This window comes from Schistocerca gregaria, chromosome 4, assembly GCF_023897955.1.
Source record: "Schistocerca gregaria isolate iqSchGreg1 chromosome 4, iqSchGreg1.2, whole genome shotgun sequence".
Lineage (NCBI taxonomy): Eukaryota > Metazoa > Arthropoda > Insecta > Orthoptera > Acrididae > Schistocerca > Schistocerca gregaria.
The window spans coordinates 95,155,213-95,170,179 of NC_064923.1; the positions used below are offsets into that span (position 1 = coordinate 95,155,213).

At 37.8% G+C, this 14,967-nt stretch overlaps 1 protein-coding gene across 1 annotated transcript in view; it reads right to left on the minus strand.

Moving 5' to 3' along the window:
* Positions 1-3,269: 3,269 nt before the first annotated feature.
* Positions 3,270-14,967, minus strand: part of LOC126267614 (SCY1-like protein 2) — a 966,784-nt gene continuing 955,086 nt past the window's right edge. Inside the window, exon 19 of the mRNA XM_049972914.1 lies at positions 3,270-3,587. Coding sequence (XP_049828871.1) covers positions 3,561-3,587 — 27 coding nt within the window. The 3' untranslated portion in view covers positions 3,270-3,560. The remainder of the gene's footprint in view (positions 3,588-14,967) is intronic.

The following is a 14,967-nucleotide window of genomic DNA, read 5'->3' on the forward strand; positions in this document are numbered from 1 at the left end:
CCAAATATTTTTCAACTCATGTTCCATACGTGATTCGCATGCTTATATATAGTATGAAGATGTGAAGTGCTCTGTGCCATGGTTTTCCTGCTTATTATTATTGCCTTTTTAAAAGAAGTTGTTATCTTATGCTTTTTGGGTTTAGAGCAGAGTTGTGTAGTTTTAGCATTTACATGAAATAAATGAAAGACAGGACAACATGGAAGAACAACTTCAAAAATTAAAAGGTGATTATTGGAAAGTATTGCATTGAGGGACAAGACATAAATATATTTTCCTTTCTTAATGATAGGATGAAAGAGCCTTTTTTTATATCTTAAGTCTAGCATTTAAATAAGTTCATTGCAACTGTTAGTATTAGTTCTAAGAGCCATATCTTGGTTTGTTGAAATTTTAAGGAATGCAAAGGCTACCTAATATGGATCTTTATGGGTAGCTTAATTTTTGCAGTGTTACTTGTATGTTAATTGCCTGTGATGTACTCCTGAATGTCTCTAATGGACAGTGTTCATAGCACAGAAACTGTATTTTATTTTTGCCCATCATGTGTTTCTGCCTAAATAATGTTCTGTCATGTATCCAAGTTCAAGAATGATGTTGAATTGAAACATGTAGAAGATAGATTAGCAGGTGGTGATCATTATAAAAAGAAACATGCAAAGACATGTTGCAGTTAAAATTACATTTATATTGTTTAGAAGGAATATTGTGTAAACAACATTCTATTATATCTAGTAACATATATAGACAAACTCTCAGTTTTGTAAATAAAAAAATCTTAGAATAAATAAAGCATTTAACAGTGCAGAAACTGAAATATTGCTGTATTTGTAATGTGATTTATCACAAAATATAAATACAAAAAGTAATCATTGCAACTATATATCATCACAGCCACAACACATAGGACACAGTCAGTGTTGCACCAGATTCACAAATTTGGATCTGTGACAAGGTAATTAGCTAAATTATCTGGAAAAAGACACATATTATTCTGTTTTATTTATAGTTAATAAATCACTAGAAAAAATAACTTGGAAATGAAAAGCACCATGGTGCCAGTTATGTTAACAAGGAAATATGGCAATGACAAAAGAAAGGAAGAAAAACTTAATTAAAGTGGTTTGGAGTATTCACTTCTATGTTACATGTAAACTGAGTGTTTGCAGCAGAGAGTTTCAAACAAGAAATATGTGATGCCTTCCAGCTGAATAAATTAGCACAGGAGAAGTCAGAAGTGCAGCAGTTGTAGTACGAGAAGATGGTGACAACATTAATAATGGACCATTTTAGCCTAAAATGTACAGTTTGGGAATATCAAATCTTAATAAAGAAGAAAATAATAAAATAAATTGTACTGTGTGATGTCCATACAAAAGGCAATTTCTATAAAAAAATAACTGAAAATATAGGCAGTGAAGAATATGCAGAGCTAAATAAATCACTCTCTTTGACCAATGTGAGAAAGTCCCTCATTTAGAGAGAAAAAATTAATAAACATAAATACAGTCACTGGATTTTGCTGCAGAAGAGAGAAGTCCTAAGAATCAACAAGTAGGAAGCAAAATGAATAGCTATCCAGAAAAAACTGAAACAGTAATGAGATCAGAATATTATTCGCTTATGAGATGTTCTTCAGCAACAATATCACTACCATTCAGTTTATAATGTTGATCTCTAATAACAATAGTTCTATTTAGAAAACACTGCTGTATCCAAATGCTCAATAGTGCAAGGGAAATGTTGACAGTACTATTGTAAATGGCAGCAAAAGACAAAGAACTGTGTGCTGTCTTTTCATTTTAATAATGTAGTGTGGTGTCATGTAAAGTCAATGAAGTTACAGTGTGTATGAATCATCATAATGCATTCTGAAGACTTGTCATTGCTGAATCACATTGAAAATGTGGACTGACATTGGAAGCAGCTTCATGACTCAATCTGTCTTTCCTTCTGTTACATGTTTTCTCAAATTATAATTGATTTTATTGTTGTGCATCTGCATCTCTTCTATGAATCCATTCTTGCACAGAAGCACATATTTTTATCTAGTTCATTTCTTTCTTCTTGAAAGTGATGTAAGAAAAGAGAGTGTAAAGCTTTAAGAGGAAGATAATGTACACTTAGAAATAATATTTATTTATTTAAGAAAACTTGGTATGATTAAGAATTTACATTTGAGTAGTAATGGTTATAGCACATAGAATTTCACTTTGTCAGAGACTACTAAATTCCTGTGCACTTAATATGGGATTCAGTAGAAATGGGCTAAATCTTTTCAGTAGTCAGGGTGAAGTCTCATTCTGAAGCCCTATTATGTGGTCCTGAGAAATTTTATTCACACAGGTTGATCAAGGTTATTTGATTTAATACCAAATGATTTTTCAAATTGAGTTGCTGCCAAATGTTGAAAGTGGAACTTAGAAGTTGAAAATATCCACCTGTGACAGAGATAATGTGTTCCAATTTGATATCCATAGGTATGCAGTAGAGGACATATAACTCCAGATTTTGTGCCATACTAAGTGATTGAACCATAATTATCTGAGTTTACTAACTGTATTTGAATGGTTCAACATGATCATTACACAAGGGGGGAGTCCAGAAAGTGTGCATAAACTCATCAACACATCAGGTGATAGTGTAATAGCCAGTGTAAACCAGGAAATGACCCTGAATGCATATGTTAGTCTTCATAATGACACATTTTTCATGATTTCATAGCAATGAAATGTGATGCATGTACAGGTTGGCAAATTGCAGTGTTGGATTTTGGCAAATTATTTTTTAGGTGACGAGATGTCTGAAGCTAACTGTTTATTTGTGGCTTGAAAGAAACTATGTTAACATTTTAGAAAGGAAGATTTGGACTGGTTTTCCCCATTTATTGAAGATAGAGTTGTTATCTAACAAATTGTAAATGACTATTCATTATAATAGCTGTATAATCAGACAACAAGAGTGAAGTCTACTACCAAGATCACTATTTAATTTCCCTTAATGCTTCACCATCACCTTGTAAGAAACGTGTGAATGATTTGTGCCATGTGTGATTTCTTTTCCTCCCAAAAATGTACAGGTAAACTGGAACTTGTCATTGACTGTACTATTCATATAATCATGTAATAGTTTGGGTTATTTGTGAAAATAGGTGATCCTCCAGTTAAATATATTGAATCAAATATATTACAGATAATAGAATAATGGGCTATGAAGTAATGTAGAAATTTGCCCATAAAAAGATTTCAAGAGAATAATTTCAGCCAGAACTCAAAAGAACATTATCAGCTTGCTACATAAAAATTCAAAAATATTTTTTTCCAATATTTGTTTATCTGTAGCCCAATGTAAGCATAATTTTCAGCTCTGTATCCTTCCACTGCAATTATAAATATCGTCTTCTTTAGCCATCTTCATTTACTAAATACACACACATCAAGTTTGGTTATACATCACACATTTCAAAAAAGATATGTTAAATCACTAGGTTTTTTGAGGTCTGTGTCTTTATTGCAAGAAATATTTTGGTTTGCATAGTCTTCGCATAATCACTGATCTGTCTATGATCTTCCAGAAAATAGCTGATACTGAAACATTAATGAAATCAATTAACATACAGGCAAAGCTTATGTTTCTTGGAAACTACACAGGACTAAGGGGAATGTATAATGCAAATAATGTACTCATATGCACTGTCTTACATTTGGCACTACAAAATACTTCTAACTGTGGGAATGAGGTCACACAAACACACACACACACACACACACACACACACACACACTCTCTCTCTCTCTCTCTCTCTCTCTCTCTCTCTCTCTCTGCCAGCTCATGCTACATTCAGTACTGCTGAAGAAACTACAGAGCTAGTATTTGCTGTTATTAGCAATGGTAAAATAGGTGAAACCCTGCATAATTTGTGCAGGCTTTGAAACTCTAAGATCCTCTAGTACATTAGTGGCCTCAAGAAGTGGCAACACTTAAAATAAATGACTGCTGAATAGAATGCAGTTGGCACAGTCGTTTTTAATATAACTTAAGAAAGCTCTACGTAATTTTTCAGAATTTAGGTCTTTCTTTCCTAGGAATTTCACATGAGTGTAAAGATAAAGTAAGTGTAAAGCATGCATACTACCAAAATGCACAAACAGATATGATGGTGAATTTACTTGTAATGATTCTACAAAAATTTATAGTGATTCTGTACCATATTTATATATTTTATAATCCTACTGGAAACTAGACAGGTACACAAGTTGCAGTTCATTTCTGAAGGTATGGTGCTTACTGTATTAAAAGTGATTTTATCTCTGTCTGTGATGCAGGGTAGTTAAGTTTATGTATGCTATAGTGTGCCTCAGCATAGCAGTAAACTGAGGGATGCATGCATGTATTAACTACATTTATTGATTTAGTGATCAAAAGTATTTTATTTAAAACTATGTAATGGTGAAATACAACCAAAGAGAAGCCGCCTACGTCCAGGGTCCAAATGGAAAATGTTACCTATAAGGATGTTTGTGTGTGTGGTGGGGGGCGGGCGGGGGGGGGGGGGGGGGGGGGCATTTATAAGTGAAATGGCTCAGACAGGATTTCTGCCATGATGTCAGCCAGTTATTGCTTAATTTAAGAAAATTCATACCAAAAGCTCATTTGTATTCTAGAAAAATAAGTAAACTGATTGTAAATTATGGGTCATTCGCAAGGTTTCATTACTGCTAGTTCCTTCATTATTGTGCAAAAATTATTATAGTATTTATAGTACTTGGTTGTGTGTAATCTTCCTATTGCATTCAGTGGTAATCACATATAATTTGCGATAACCTGGTAAATACTTTTTGCATTTACATTAGTAACTTTGGAGAGTTGCATCTTTTCTTCTAGGTCATTAAAAGCGTACTGATATAACTGTATGGAAAGTTCTGGTTGAGGATTATAAATTATTTAGGAATAAAGAAGATGACTTGCAGAAAGGCAGAAGCACTGTGTCGTCAATAGGTATGGAAACAAAAGTTTTGCTAGTTGTTGGAATGAACTTCCTTTTTCAGGCTTGTAGGAGAAACATGCGCACCAACACACATGCACTCCCTCACATGCACATGACTATCTCCTAATGTATACTTTTTGGAATGAACTTCCTTTTTCAAGTTCATAAGAGAAACACCTGCCCCACTGCTCCTGCCCAATTAAATCACGTGCCCAGCCATCTACCACCTGCCCCTCTACCTGCACCCATGGCTAATCCACAGATTACTCCCCACGCTCCCACGAGACACTAGACACTTTCCCCTGACCTCTCTATGCCTCCCACCTTGCTTCATCCCTCACCCCACCCTGCACCCCCATCTTACCCTGGTACACTTACTGTGGGCAAGGAAAGAGCTGGTAGTCAGCTGAGCATGGTGTAGGGAGACAAGCATGTCCATGTGAGTGATTGTGTGTGTGTTTGTGTGCATGTTTCTCCTACAAGCTTAAAAAAGGAAGTTCGTTCCAAAAGCTAGCAAAGTGCTTTACCTTTTGTTTGTGTACCTATTGACGACACTGTGGTTCTGGCTTACGGTGAGTTGTCTCCTTTATTTCTAAATAATCTGTAAAAGTGCACTGATGTAGCCAAATGATCGCACACTGCCACATCATTATATGTTCTTTTACGTAACTACATTTCTATTGTTTTTTACTTTCAGTCATTGTTACTATATATATAGGCCAAAACTTTATTCACTCGCCATTGTGGGCTTGAAGGCCATTTGGTGGCCTAGCAAGCACATGATGCTGTACGAAAAGTTGTAATCGAACTGGTATTGATCCTGTACTTGATGGATTAGATATGCCCTTACGCTTCTTTGCTACAGCACAACTGCCTCATGTACAGGGGTGCCCCATAGTTCTAGAAGGGACAACGTGGCACCTGGAGATCATATGGCATGAAGGAGTGAGTCAGTTGTGCTAGAATCATCACACAAGTAGGATGTGCATGTATGTGGGAAAATCGACTGTTTTGAAATTAAAATGAAATAAAAAACTATGTCATACAAAAATGTTCACATATTGCAACATTTTCATTTCCTATTAGAATATTTTGCCAAGGACTGAATTACATAACAGTGTGGAAGAATAGATAGGGCACATATCATATGCACACAATCAGAACTTTAATTATCGGTGCATGTACCTTGGGGAGTAAGTTCACCCCCCAAACTGACTATGTCTGACACTTATTTTTGTAGTGAGCCAGGATATGGCAAGTAATAATCAAATAATACAGAGTGGTGCCTTACAAAGTGTGTTAGCAGAACAGACAAATGCAGAATGATTCCATGGATGGTATAAGGGTTGTAACTGCGGAAATCCACTGACTTAAGCAACTCTGACAGAGGACAGATTGTTATGGCCCAGTGCCTAGGAATAAACAGCTTGAAATGGTGAAACTGTTAAGTTGCCCAGACACCGCTATCAGCAGCATCTATGGAAAGTGGTTTAAGGATGTTGAAATCACAAATAGGTGGCAAAATGTTGGATGTCCATGCCTCATTATAGAACTTAGAAGACAGGGACTTTTCCACTGCTTACATTTGTGCTTAAAGCCTTGTCTGACAGTGATTCCATCTTCCAGAAGGATAACTGTCCATGCCACAATGTGTTAATCATGCTACAGTGGTTTGAAGAGCATTATCAATTCACGTTGACACCTTGGCCACTAAAATCATTTGATCTGAACCAAGCATAACATATCTGGGATGCTATTGGTTAGGAATATACAGCTGCAAACCACCAGACCATAATTTACAGGATTTGTATGGTACATAGACACCTAGAGCCACAAACCTCAGAAAACCCACTGAGGATTTTTTGAATCCATATCACACAGCATTTCTGCTGTATTGCATTTTGCACGTGGACCACTGTGCCATTAAACAGATGGTCACACTGTTTTGATTCCTCAATGTAGGGAGGTCAAGTGATTGTAAAAATGTAATATATCTCAGGAAGACTTACGAAGCTCAGTGCTTGATGCAAAGACTGGTATTTCTCCCTTGATTTAAGAATATGTAACGTTATGCACCTAGATATATCTAAAAATCCAAGATAATTGAATTACATAATTACTGACTTTTCACTGTTCCACTCCCAACCATCAAATATCTAACAATATCTGTCTGATGTGTTAGTTGAATGACCATGTCAATACAACAGTAGGGAAGGCATTGGACAATTACTTAAAAAGAAAATACTAGAGAGATATTGTTCACCTAAGAAGGAGTTCACTTAAACATAACCCTTGTTTGAAATTGTTGGTGTGATATCCTTACTAACTTATGATAACTGAGCGCAGAGCAAAGAACCTCACATCATGAGTTTGTTCTGCCACTGTGAGAGTGCACAGAAACAGGTAAACAACTCCAGTACTATGATAAAGACATTGTCTTTTGTGGAGAGCCCACCCTCAAAATTCTCGTATGGACTAAGAAATTTGGGCTTTTACAGAAGAACACTGACAATGTTCTTTCCTGTAAACCATCTGAAAGTGGGAAAAGAAAAGGGGAAATGGGGGAGCCTCCATGACTGACAGTAAGGTGCCTCGCTGGATACAGATCTAGCTGTTTCAATATCAGCAGACACATTGATAATGATGGCTGAACATCAACAGTTCTAAGAACAACTTTAAATTGGCTACAAGTGCTGAGTACATTACAGTGGCCATACATGCTACAGAATTTTTAGTATGAAAAAAAGTCTTTTGTGTATAGTAAATAATTATGAAGGTTATTTTATTTTATGTCCACTGTAGAACTATGTGTAGACACTGATTTTCAGTTGAAACTAAATACTGCTCTCTCGTCCCACACCTTATTAGTCTGCTTATGCATCATGCAAATGAAAGAAAGGTTGTTGGTTTTAAAATAAACCATTATTCTTTATTTGTCTGTTTTGTTTTAAATACATTTAGACACACAGAAAGTAAAATGTTTAATGTCATATACAAATAACTGTATGGCAAAGTGATTGTGCACACATCACCTACTTTTGATAATGTGTGTAGACAAATGTTGGTGCAATCTGATATCAAATTTCCTCTGGATGTATAATATGAAATATGGAACACATTCAAATGTTTTGACCACTATTGCAGATGACAGTCAGGGTGATAATCTGTATTACGCTATATGCTATTGCATTCTCCTGCCCCTATTATCATGTGATGGGTGTCTCAATAAACTTGTTTTGTGGGGGATGGTAGGACGAGGGTGTGGTCTTAGGTAAATTTATTTATTTGATAAAAGTCAAAATAAAAGCAGTTTATAGAAAATTGGAGGAGGGCGTAGATAATTGTCTTAATTTATTGATAACAAGTTTGATTTACCCAGTACAAATCAGATTAAGAGCAATGTATAGAAAGCTATATTGGTACTAGACCAGTACTGGGTAGTATAAATTGACGCCATGAAGAAGGTCATTTACAATATGGTCAGAATGTTGGCTTTCTTACACACTCTTGGAAGAATTTATTGAAACTCAGAGTAGAGGTTCAGAAACAAACCTGTGTGAATTATAAAAAACCAGGTATTAGATGAGTAGATTTATGTCTTTTAAACATTAGTATTTTTGGCTAATGTTAAGGAAGAATCTCAATCCAAACACGGCAAAAAACTTTTTGCTATAAATGCAGATAGATTATGATCATTCTAGCCATGGCTCTTATCAGTGTCAACTACAGAACTTAACAATACTTGTATTTTTATAACCTTAAAACACAATTTTTATTATTTATGCATAAATTATTGGACCAAATTGCTGTTAGTACATCATGTAGTTTTTTACTGTGGATTGGATGCAGAATATTAAGGAAGGGAGCCACCAGAGAATGTGGAGCAAAGAAAACAGAAAGGACAACATGTTGATGACTTAAATAACTACCATTTAGTATTGGATGATTTTGGAAGGAGAATATGAGAAGAAAATTAGTCAAAGTTATTGCTTAACAAGGCTTAGTTGTAGCTCATAAGTAATGCCATATAAGTGTGTATTATAACATCTTAACTCTTCAGAGTCTTGCAGCAACAGATTTCAATGATGTATCATAATCACTCATATGCCAGTGAACGTACTTGACTCACAATGAAATGATTCACATATGAAAAATGGTTGTAAAACCCAACGTAGAATGATAAATCACTTTAGTGAGAAGACAGTGACATTTAATGTTAAGTCACAATATCACTACAAATTGAGCTTTTTCTAGGATTCATCAACATTGTACAATTTCATTTTAATCTTGATTGAAAAGGTTGCTCTTTTTACAGTACATGGTTACAAGATGTGTGTTAATTTAATGTGACAAAAGTTGAGATTATCCTGTGCAATACAATACATGCTACATTCTTGTCAATTCCGTATCTTATTATACTATATCAGAGCTCTTTCCTACCACTGTAAATATTGCGACACATTCTGTCACAGCATAGTAGTTAATTATTTTTTTAAAATATTTTATCACTGTTGGCAATATTCTGGCAATAATCGTACAAAGCTCTTGTAGCTGCCTTTAATTCAGCTTTGTAAACATGAAAGAAACATTGTAATGTGTTTCCCACACACAGGAAAACATGTGGCAAATGTGTACTATTAGCAGCATTGAATGATTATGCTGGGAGAGCTTCCTGGAAGTGTGACCTGCAGCTTCCAGAGAGACAGGATGAATAGCTCACTTTCAATGCACCAAAATGTATGGCACAGTTCGTACATAAAAAGCCTCGAGAAGGCAACATTTTGAAGCAGTATTTAAGTGGAAAGTTCTCCGTATAGCAAATTGTAGATTTTGAAATAAAAATTATCAATAGCATTTTAAACATGAATTATTGATTGACTAACTATAATGCGTATAGTGGCCATAGTTTCTGAAATTCAGATAAAAGGTGGCAGAGTTGTTATTTCCATGATACTGTGACTTTCCTAAGATGGCGGCTATTGAAGTAGTCTTGTTACTATAGATTAAGACTACATTGTATTATGGAGGGTACTTTTCTTAAATTTTTGTACTTGAAACTGATGTTCTATTTGTACAATAAACAACCAATATCATAAGGACTTTCATTGTCATTTGAACAATAGTTGCTATCCCTTACAGAAAAAAGAGAATGCTGCAGCTCAAACAGCTGAACCAGTACTGTGGATGATTAATCGTGATGGCTATTTGTTCAAGAATTCTTGTTAGGAAAAAGCTTTGCAAGTGCTTGGTACAGACACCACTCACAAGTTTTGCTTCCTTTCAATTCCATCACCATCCATAAGTAGAGTTCTATAGTTGATTATCAGCAAAAGTACCACACATTTAAAAGTGAATTGTCAAACAAGTGGTTGATAAGTATCTTGCATACTTGTTAGATGTGACTTATACTTGGCAGAACTAAAGTGATATTATCTGTAAAGGGACTGGTTCTATTTAGATGTATGGGTCCAAACACATAAATTATAACTTACTGTTAATGACACTTCTCACAATTGTACAATCATATATTTGTTATGTTAATTATTCCTGTTTCTGTTATTAGCAATATAAGGCCCCAGAAAGTGGAGAATATAACTAACTGTACCTGATTTAAAAAACGACCAGCAACCACATAAAAGGAGTTATAATTAATTCAGTTCCCTCACAAAACTATTGTAGGTTCTGTTCCACAATCTGTTTTGAGTTTGGCCTGTGTTTTGCACTTCTGGATGGTGCTTCTAAGTAATGTATGTAATGCACTAACAATAATCTTGTAATTTCTGATCTTGGATTCATATACAATCCTGGAAATGGAAAAAAGAACACATTGACACCGATGTGTCAGACCCACCACACTTGCTCCGGACACTGCGAGAGGGCTGTACAAGCAATGATCACACGCACGGCACAGCGGACACACCAAGAACCGCGGTGTTGGCCGTCGAATGGCGCTAGCTGCGCAGCATTTGTGCACCGCCGCCGTCAGTGTCAGCCAGTTTGCCATGACATATGGAGCTCCATCGCAGTCTTTAACACTGGTAGCATGCCGCGACAGTGTGGACGTGAACCGTATGTGCAGTTGACGGACTTTGAGCGAGGGCGTATAGTGGGCATGCGGGAGGCCGGGTGGACGTACCGCCGAATTGCTCAACACGTGGGGCGTGAGGTCTCCACAGTACATCGATGTTGTCACCAGTGGTCGGCGGAAGGTGCACGTGCCCGTCGACCTGGGACCGGACCGCAGCGACGCACGGATGCACGCCAAGACCGTAGGATCCTACACAGTGCCGTAGGGGACCGCACCGCCACTTCCCAGCAAATTAGGGACACTGTTGCTCCTGCGGTATCGGCGAGGACCATTCGCAACCGTATCCATGAAGCTGGGCTACGGTCCCGCACACCGTTAGGCCGTCTTCCACTCATGCCCCAACATCGTGCAGCCCGCCTCCAGTGGTGTCGCCACAGGCGTGAATGGAGGGACGAATGGAGACGTGTCGTCTTCAGCGATGAGAGTCGCTTCTGCCTTGGTGCCAATGATGGTCGTATGCGTGTTTGGCGCCGTGCAGGTGAGTGACACAATCAGGACTGCATACGACCGAGGCACACAGGGCCAACACCCGGCATCATGGTGTGGGGAGCGATCTCCTACACTGGCCGTACACCTCTGGTGATCGTCGAGGGGACACTGAATAGTGCACGGTACATCCAAACCGTCATCGAACCCATCGTTCTACCATTCCTAGACCAGCATGGGAACTTGCTGTTCCAACAGGACAATGCACGTCCGCATATACCCGTGCCACTCAACGTGCTCTAGAAGGTGTAAGTCAACTACCCTGGCCAACAAGATATCCGGATCTGTCCCCCATTGAGCATGTTTGGGACTGGATGAAGCGTCGTCTCACGTGGTCTGCACGTCCAGCACGAACGCTGGTCCAACTGAGGAGCCAGGTGGAAATGGCATGGCAAGCCGTTCCACAGGACTACATCCAGCATCTCTACGATCGTCTCCATGGGAGAATAGCAGCCTCCATTGCTGCGAAAGGTGGATATATACTGTACTAGTGCCGACATTGTGCATGCTCTGTTGCCTGTGTCTATGTGCCTGTGATTCTGTCAGTGTGATCATGTGATGTATCTGACCCCAGGAATGTGTCAATAAAGTTTCCCCTTCCTGGGACAATGAATTCACGGTGTTCTTATTTCAATTTCCAGGAGTGTATATTCCAAAACTCACTCTATTTTGAGGAGGTAGTGATTTAGAGCCTCTGTAACTTTTTAGGACAATGATGGTTTGCACACAGTTGTATTGTCACTTTATTAAACAACACGCCTTCAGGCGAAATGTGACATTATTAATCATCTGCTTGACAGGTCATAAATATTAACAAACATCATACCATAAAACAATATACCACACAATAGGTAATGTGCTCCAGTGTTGTAGTTGGATTTAACATGTTGGTGGCGTGATCCTTTTTAGTATGAGGGTAATCCCAAAAGTAAGGTCTCCTATTTTTTTATAAGTACTTAGACCTGTTTATTTCTACAATGCTCTACATCAGTTTACAGCTTGAACATTTAGCTATTTTTCGACATAATCACCATTTCCATCAACGCACTTTTGTAGACGCTGTGGCAGTTTTTGTATGCCCATGTCATACCAGCTTGCTGGCATGCTGTTCAGAAAGTTATGAATCTCTTCTTTCACCTCGTAGTCAGAGCTGAATCACTGGGACCACAGTTAATGCTGACAGGTACTGTGGGACTCTGAAAAAACTCAAATGGGCAATTCAGAACTGGAGAAGAGAAATGTTGAGCAAGGGCATACACATTCTCCATGACAATGCTCACCCACACATCGCTCGCAAACCGTTGCTCTCCTGCAACAGTTTCAGTGGAACATAATCGCCCACCCACCCTATAGTCCTGACTTGGTGCCCAGTGACTATCACTTGTTCCCTAGGTTAAAAGAACATTTGGGAGGAAAGCAATTCAGCTCCAATGACAAGGTGAAAGAAGAGGTTCATAACTTTCTGAACAGCATGGCGACGAGCTGGTGTGACAAGGGCATACAAAAACTTCCACAGTGTCTACAAAAATGCATTGACAGAAATGGTGAGTAATGTGGAAAAATAGCTAAATGTTCAGGCTGTAAACTGATGTAAACTATGTACTTATAAAAAATAGGAGACCTAACTTTTGGGATTACCCCTGTAGTTATGATTTCTCATGCATCTCATTAATGATGTCACATTATACATGAAGACAGTCTGTTTCCAACACCACCCAGTTGTTAATACAATACAGCTTTGTACAAACCATGACCTTTCTAAAATTCTAAGACTGTTTGACATTATAAAATGAAAGTACTTAGTTCCAAATATTCTTATGTTGTGTGCTTTTCAGTGTTCAGATGAGTTGTGGATTCCATTTTCCTTCATAATATTATGACAACTGACCTATATGTCTGATTCAGGTGCTGCGAGCTGTGTTATTATGCATATTCACACTGGGATTTCAACCAGGCTATGGAATGTTGTTGTCACATCACTATTTATGTCTGAATTTGACTCCTGTCATCATCTATGCTTATGCTTATTAGTTTTTTGGAACATCTACTGCTATTCGATGATGCACACATTCTTTCAGTGTTTTCCGCCTTTGATTGATGAGATGGCCAAAGAGATCTTAAGAAATTGTATGTTAGATTCAAAGTTTTCTTTAAATTGAAATTTCTGTCATGATTTTATTAGGTTTTGTATCATCTTTATTTTGAGAGACTCCTTAATTACACTGGCCCAGAAACTTGTGTTTCATTTCATGATTACATTTGAGGCATTGCTTGGCTACAGGTGATTTATTCAGTTGTTTTAGTCAGGTGTATTGCTCATTTTCTCTGCATTTCTTCTTGACTAGTCTAATAGTCTGCCCTCACGTAAGACATCCCACTTTCAAATGGAACGCAGAACACACCCAACTTTTGGAGACATAGTCATCTTTAACATTAAAAATAAAACTTTGTACCCTTGTCAACGGGAGCAAAATACACTGAATGTTGTTTTTCCATTGGAGTCTATTGATCTTCCTAGAGATTTGTTCAGTGTAAGCGAAATAAGTGATTCTTGGCTTTTGTTTATGTTATGAAAGACCGGTATTGTTATGCAAATGCCACTGGATCCAGCACTCCACTAAGATATTACCAGCCATCCCATCAATCAGAGCAGGAAAACTCTGAATATGATCTACAGAATAACAGAGTATGCTGTGAAAGAGAAATGAACATTAAACTGTATACGGCACGCTTCGAGTCAAACTCAGCCGTAAATAGTCTTGTGGCACCAACAGTATTCCACATGCTGATTGGAGTCAAGATAGTGAGTGCAAAATAATATAAGTTGCAGGATCCAATGATTATGTCTATGTCAGTTGCTGAAAAATAAGTCTAAATTGACAACTTGTCTGAAGACCCAGAAATAATAAAAAATAAATAGCAATACTATGAGAAGGAAAGTTGCTACTCACCACACAGCAGAGATGCTGAGTTGCAGATAGGAACAACAAAAAGATTTTCACACTTAAAGCTTTTGGCCAATGGCCTTATCAACAATAGACACACATAAGCACACACACACTCAACACAAATGCAACTCACATGCACGACTGCAGTCTCAAGCAACTGAATCCACACCACAAGCAGCAGTGCCAGTGCATGATGAGGGTGGTGACTGGGTGTGGGAAAGGAGGAGGCTGGGGTGGGAGGAGGAGGGATAGTGTGGTGAGGATGGTGGACAGTGAAGTGCTGCAGGTTGGGTGTCGGGCAGGGGAGATGTTGGGAGGGGGGGGGGGGGGGGAGGGAGGAAGTAGCGGAAAAGGAGAGAAATAGAGAGAAATAAACAAAAATTTTAAAAAAATGGTGGAATGATGGCTGTGTAGTGCTGGAATGGGAGCAGGGAAGGGGCTAGATGAGTGAGGACAGC